Source organism: Vigna angularis, chromosome 2 (assembly GCF_016808095.1).
Source record: "Vigna angularis cultivar LongXiaoDou No.4 chromosome 2, ASM1680809v1, whole genome shotgun sequence".
Taxonomy (NCBI): Eukaryota; Viridiplantae; Streptophyta; class Magnoliopsida; order Fabales; family Fabaceae; genus Vigna; species Vigna angularis.
The window spans coordinates 25,642,158-25,649,770 of NC_068971.1; the positions used below are offsets into that span (position 1 = coordinate 25,642,158).

The 7,613-nt window shown below is 30.6% G+C and overlaps 1 protein-coding gene across 1 annotated transcript; it reads right to left on the minus strand.

Annotated features, from left to right (window-relative positions):
* LOC108329554 (uncharacterized protein At5g02240) lies at positions 1 to 4,719 on the minus strand. Its single transcript, XM_017563812.2, has 7 exons — positions 4,269 to 4,719; positions 3,027 to 3,298; positions 2,904 to 2,940; positions 2,706 to 2,803; positions 2,493 to 2,554; positions 488 to 611; positions 1 to 363 (listed from the first exon to the last, which is right to left on the minus strand). The coding sequence occupies exons 1-7, from the start codon at positions 4,564 to 4,566 to the stop codon at positions 244 to 246; spliced, it is 1,011 nt and encodes a 336-aa protein (XP_017419301.1). The 5' UTR covers positions 4,567 to 4,719; the 3' UTR covers positions 1 to 243.
* Between the last annotated feature and the right edge of the window lie 2,894 nt (positions 4,720 to 7,613).

The following is a 7,613-nucleotide window of genomic DNA, read 5'->3' on the forward strand; positions in this document are numbered from 1 at the left end:
TTTTGTTCCCATAAAAACTACTTTTATAATTTTATCATATCATGCAATTGAAACATTCAACAATATACATGATCCGCTGATTACTAGACATTGTTTTTCTCAAGGCCTGCAGTAGCAGCGAAGTCTATAATTTGCATTAAAACAATTCTTTAATAAATTGCCAAGAAATAAAGTAAGTATGCTTTGGTTCAATCCCATATGCAGACAAGAAGGATCTATGGACCATGACAACAACATTCAAAATTAAAACCGAGTACTGATCTGGGAAAATAAAGCCTTAAAGTCCTTTGTTGGTGAACCAGCTCCCTCAGGTTTTGATGACAAGTCAAATGCCTTGAATTTGGCCTCCTCATAATTTAGTGCCTGTTAAACCAATTGAATGAAGGGGCATCAAAATCTGAGAATTCACAAGTGATTTAAAAATGGTGGAATATTTTATTTTGCACTATGTTTCTATGCAAAGTTAATGATATAATTAATAATATACCTGAATGCAGACTTCAGCAACATCAGCTCTACTTATGGTTCTGGTTTCTGTCTTGAGAAGCTCATCATCCTTCCCTACAAGCAGTTCCCTAAGCCCTCCATCTTTGTCTTGCAAGCCACCAGCCCTGACTCAGTACAGAAAGTGTGAAAAGATTGCAAAGTTAAAAAAGAGAAATAGAAAGATATTGAAGATATTCTCATTAGAAAGGTGAATAGAGAAAACAAGTTCCATCTAAATATCAAAATGATATTGAAGATAAGTAACCTTTATTAGGTTGCATATCCCTGAGACTAAAGAATTATCACATTTTGATACTTGTGTATAATTAGAGTTATAGAGTAACATTAGCATGTAATATATAACTTTTATACATCTAATGCTTTGTTTATCGTCCATTAAAGTATAAGGGTGGCTTATAGTTTCCAAAACATCTATCTTGACTTCATAGATCTTACATGGATCTCTAACTCCTAAGGTGCACTGAGTTGTATTTTTACTTCTCTTTATTCCAATTTTCTTTCCAATTATGTTCTATAGACTTCCATTGGCAAGTTTATACTTGTCTATTTTGATAATATATTGATCTATAGCAAATTTTGAGAAGTGCCTCTTTACCATCGAAAGGTAAGGTAACTTTCATAGGTTGTGTATATCTTGCAAAGGAATTAGCGTAGATCCAACTAAGCTTCGGGCTATTATACTATGGCCTTCACTCAATTCTCTTCAAGAAGTTCAGGGTTTTCATGGCCAAAATATCTATCTAGCAGCAAAATCATATCAGTGTTTAGGACAGTTGTTGCTCCTATAACCAAATGCTTTAAAGGAGAAACATTTAAGGGAACTCAGGCATATAAGTTGCAAATTCTTTAAAAGAGAAAATGATAAAAGCACCCATTAATATTGGACTTCAACAAAGTATTTTAGAACATATCAAGTTGTGAGGCTAAACATTCAGGACTTGGTAATGTTCTTTCTCAGGAAAGAAAATAATTTTCCTACTTTAGCGAGAAATCGGATGTTTCAAAGAGAAACCATTTAATCTATGACAAGGAATTCTGTCAAGTATTGACAAACTAGAGGCGTGATTTAATTTCAAAAGCTGTTCATCTTATTATTTTCAGACCATTAGGCATTAAATATGTATGATGAACAACGTAAGATCATGACTTATTATTAGTTGAGGATTGTCTCACGCTAATGTAACTACTTCTGCCTTATTATTAGTTGACGAGATCTCTAACACACTCTCACTTAAGGATTAGGCATTTTGAGCACAAAATTTGCAAGACTGAATATCCATTGCCGGTCTTATAATGATAGTAGGTTATAATGACAGCAGGTGGCCTGAGAAATCACTAGAATATGTTCTAATACTATCTTAACATTTGAATTGGAGTGAAGGTTTCCCTCTACATACACTACTTTAACCTTAAAATGTATATGTCAAAGTGGAATCTCCAGCAAAGTTCTCATGGAACTCTTGTAGGACGACCTATATTTTTTATGAGATTTGGAATGAATGCTCTAAGAGAACTTCCAAAGATTCCTCTTTACAAAATATGTTCCTTCTCAAAAATAATGGATTGTTTGTTCCACAACGTTTGTGATTCATGAACTCTTTAAAAGCAAATGCAAGGTACAGATTGAACACTTCTCAAGAAAAGCTCGAGATCACAATTTGATGACATCGATGTTTACAATTAACACCAAAAATTTGGTGACATGGAGATCACATTTTCTTTCCTTGTCAAAAAAACTAACACCAAAAATTCAGAAGTGTTCTGCCAGACAACCAGGTATGAAGATAACATTATAGTGTTGATTTATAGTGTTTCTGAAGCAGTTTGGGTTATGGGGCTAAAGGTATCAACATTTTATTTAAAATACCAATCCAAGGTAACAGTCAAGCAGGCAATAATTTTATAGATTATTCCAACTAAAAGGCACTCATATAAAGAAGAAACCTAGCTGTCATATGTCTCAATAAGGACGAGAAATAGTGTACCTTATAATTGTATATGGGATGCCAGAATCTGCCAGATACTGCTCTGCCTTCCTTTTCCAAACCTGCAATCAATGCAGGAGAAGTAAAAAATGCTATACATTTACCAAACTTGCATTTTGCATTAAGATGAATTGCAAGCTCTAATCATATAAAAGCAAGGCAAGAATGTATGGAAGAAGGTAATTCAGAAGTAAAAGAGAAAATATTACTAACCAATATATTTCCATTACCCAAGCTATTCAAAGGATTGTTAAGGTCTGTTCCACCCATAGACCCTACCAACACAATATGCTTCACTCCAGCATCCTTAGCTGTAAGTTCAATATTGTAAGCATGTAAGTTTATCACAAAACTTCAAAAAATGTTTGCATTACAATCTATGATTAATGGAAAGAACACAGGGGCTCTCACCAGCATCTATTTGATTTTTCTGCCCGATCCAGTCAACCTAATAGGTACAAATCACCAAAATATGAATAAAAAAGGAGATATATTTAAAAGTAATTGAGAGTTAGACAGAAACTGAAACAGTACCTGTTCAGGATATGCACCATCTTCAAAATAGAACTCTGGTCTTTGTCCCGTGGTTGGATCAAACCCAGGTTTGATCAGTGGCACTGCACTTGTGAGGATTATGAGAGCATCTATACTTTCAATTGCAGGAACAATACTTCCGACATCCCTTATATCCCCAACAAAAACGTCATCTGCTGCACCAATGTTCTGTTTGCTTTCTTCTGTTCTAACCAGACCTCTTGCCACATACTGGTTTGGCCTCTCTTTCAACTTTTTGTAAACTATTTGTCCTGAAAAGTAGCATCAATCCTTAGTTATTGGTAAAAACCACAGTAACTATCCTATTTCGGCTATGCCGACAAATGCATATAGTCTGCAAATACCATAATGTTATGACTGTCCTTGTATTTGGGCTATTGAAAACAGAATTATAGTATGGTCAAAATATAAGTCATAAATTACAACTTTTTAGATACGTAGAGTGATTTCTGTTACAAGCCTAGAAAGTTGAACCTACATATCTCCATAGCGTGTCCAGTCAAGAAAAAATTTGTAATCTTACAAGTAATAACATGCCAGAAAGAATCATATATGATTTACGCAACAGGCCAACATCATCCAAGAATCTTAATCACTTGAGACTAATATAACAAAAAAATTTATATTATGTAATATGTAGATCACACCATAGTCCATACACTATCCCTATTCAAATCAGAATCGTGCATCAAAATCAAATCCAAATACCGTAATCCTCTTTTATTTTGAAAAGAAAAACCTTTCAAAACCCATTTTAGCATAGTATCAAGTCTGAGTACTGTACACTTTGTCTACAAGGGTTTTACTATATAGTTTTTTCCACATTGTATCCCAATCTTTAATTTAATGAAATGCAGCATGAGACAAATGCCTAATAACAGAACCCATAAAACAAAACCAGCATTTTCTCAGTTAATGACAATTTTGCAACATTAATCCTGAGTAAAAAGATACTCAATCCACCTAAAGCAACGGAACTCATATTCCAGTTTTAGTTCTCTCTCCTGAGCAAGGAAAAGAAAAAGGAATCTGAACAATACAGATGAAAGCATACAACAGACCGTTAAACTCCACATCTTTCATTTTTCATAACCCAAAAAACAGAAAAAGCAAAACCCGAAACACCATTTTCTGGTCCAAAATCCGAATTCTTTCCACGCCAAGCCAGAAAAACAACAATTCAGAGAAAACCCATCAAAACACAAACCAAAAAGGCCTTACCTGTGCGACCACCAGCTCCAGTGACAAGCACCGTACTCTTGGCACTTTCCGCCATGGCCACAACACGAAACTCTCTCGTCACCCTATTAACACCCTCTTCGTTCCTCTTCTTCGCAAGAGAAAAGAAACCCAAAGAAGAAGAAGAAGAAAGAGAGTGAGCGCGAAGCCTTAATGAGGAGGAAGAAACCGGTAGAGGAAGTGACGGTGGCAGCTCGCAGTATTTATGGCATTGATTAGGGGCGGTGGCAGCGCAGACAAAGGGAACACGTGTTGCCATACCCATCATAGTAGTTGACATAGTTGCATGGTGGCGAAGGTGAAAAGTTTAGAACTTTACAACAGGGAAGGATGATGGATGATGCAATAACGGTCACTGCAGAAACCAAACACTGTTAGGGTGGTTGTCGCGCCTCAGTATTCGTTGAGCTTTAATGTGTGTTACATTTGTCGTACTTTTCAAAGTGTAGTTTCCTTCTATTACAGATTTTCTTATCCATTTACCTTATCTCCGACCATAACGTCACCTATGTAATTTCATTTCGTTTTTCTAACTTTTACGTGTTAAGTTAAGAATAAATATTTATTTATTTTTATTACTATTCTTTTTAAGGATAACTACTTTCTTCATCTCTAATAAGTATTTAGATATTTTATATTAATTAAATAAAATAATTAGAATCTTATAATTTCATTAACAGTAAATATGTTTAAGCATACATTCCATTTTTATTAATTGTGATGTATTTATTAAAGAAAAAATTAACGTTAATATATGATTAATTTTAAAATAGTATTAGTTTTAAATGCATGTCTATCCGATTGGTGTTTGTTTGTTCATTTATAAAAAAGTTTAGAAATTAAAGAAAAAAATAATAAATATTTTTGAATTTATAATTAATTTTTGAATAAATCTTAAAAGTAATTTATAGGTTTAAAAGTCAATATATTTATAAAAATATAAATAATATATTTTATAAAAATACAATAGATAAAATATATGCAAAAATACAATAAATTATCTAAAAAAATATAAAGATATGCATAAATACATGGAGTTAACATGCTAACATGCTAATAATATAAATAAGTGTATGAACATACGTACTAATGTACTGTATATTGTGACTCGTCTAATCAATGTTTTGACAAACTTATTTAATATGTGTTGTTAAACTCGTCTAATCAGTATAGATAGAACCGTTCAATGAGTATTAATATATTCATCTAATATGTATATGAACACACTTGTCTAACGTATATTGTTAGATTAGTTTAGCTAGTGTATAAACAAACTCGTCTAATGTGTGTTGCAAGACTAGCTTGATCAGTGTGTGGACATACTCATCTAATGTGTATTCTTAAACTCATATAATCAATGTATGGAATGACTTATCTAATATTTTGTGTTATATCCAATCAGTATATGGATAAACTGGTCTAATGTATATTGTTAGACTTGTGTAACATTTTTTTGCTATACTCATCTAATCAGCATATGAACAAACTCATTCAATGTGTATTTCAAGATTAATCTAATAAGTAAATGAGCTACTTGTCTAATGTGTATTAATAGACTCGTCTAATTTGTGTATGGAAATATTTGTGTAATGTATATTGGTAAAGTCGTTTAATCATTATATGAATGACTCGTCTAATATGTATTGTTGTACTCGTCTAATTTTTTTACTTTTGCTCATTTAGTCAATGTATTCCTAAACTTATGTAATAATTTATTATACTCATCTAATCAACAAATGAAATGAATTGTATAATATTTTTTGTTATATTCGTCTAATTATTGTATGGATAGTCTCATGCAAATGTTTTGCTATATTCTTCTTATCAATATATGGGAAGACTCTTTGATGTGTATTGCTAGACTCTTCTAATCAATATATCAACAAATTCACCTAATATGTATTGTTAGACTTGTTTAATCAATATACAAACACACTCGTATAACATGTATCATTAGACTCGTTTAATCAGTGTATATTTAAACTTGTATAATGTGTATTGCAAGACTCGTCTAATTAGTGAGTAGACAAACTCATATAATGTATATTAATAAACTCGTCTAATTTGTGTATAAACAAACTTGTTTAATGTATACTGCTAGATTTGTCTAATCAATGTATAAACATACTCATCTAGTGTTTGTTGCTAGAGTTTAATTAGTATATGGACATAGCTTTCCAACCAATGTATGTGCATACTCATTTAATGTGTATTGCAAGACTTGTTTAACCAGTGAATGGACAAACTCATCTAATGTGTATTAATAAACTTATATGATTTGCGTATAGACAAACACACTTGTGAAATTTTTTATTGCTAAACTTGTCTGTTCATCGTATGGACAAACTCGTCTAGTGTTTGTTGCTAGACTTGTTTAATTAATATATGGAAATACTCATCTAATGGATATTTCTAAACTTGTCTAATCAATGTATAAAATGATTCATTTAATGTTATTTGCTATACTTGTCTAGTGATTCTATAAACAAATTTATCTAATGTATTCGATTAAACTTGTCTAATTAGTGCATCTACAAAATCGTTTAATATTTTGTTTATACTCATCTAATTAGTGTATGCTTAGACTCATCTAATATTTATATGGAATACCTATCTAATGTTTTTGTTATACTAATATAATTAATGTATGGACATACTTCTTTATCATGTATTGCTAGACTCGTCATGTGTATATTGTTAGACTCAATGTTTTTTTCTATATTTGTCTAATGTATGTTGTTAATATATATTTATAGACTCAAGTAATGACAATATAAATATATTTGTGATATTTTAAAACAATTAGTTTGTTAATTTTTTTTTATTCGATTTTACAATAGTTTCAAACTATACATTTTCAAGTTAAATAAAAAGTGAATTGCAAGAATATAAAACAAAATTTATATAATTAAGATGTACGATTTTTTTATTATAAAATATCTAATTAAAACCTTTGAAATCAACTATGTATAATATTTTAATTTATTATATTATAAATATATTTATTTAAAATCTCATGTCGATTTTATGTATATATCATTAATGCCAGCTTTGTTTCTTAAATAAATATCAATTTAATTTTTAAATACTAAAAATATGAAAAATATTCAGTGATAAAAATATTTATATTATAAATTAATTTAAAAAAGATAAATGTAATAATTTTAAGACAAATTATTATGTTACAATTTATTTTATATTATAATGTAAATTATTTGTATTAATTTTTAAATAATATTAATTTAAGAAATAAAAGTAAAATATTTTTTTAATTTTATTGGTTTAATGTCTCGGTAGGTCCATATTTTCGGCGTGAATCTCAAATAG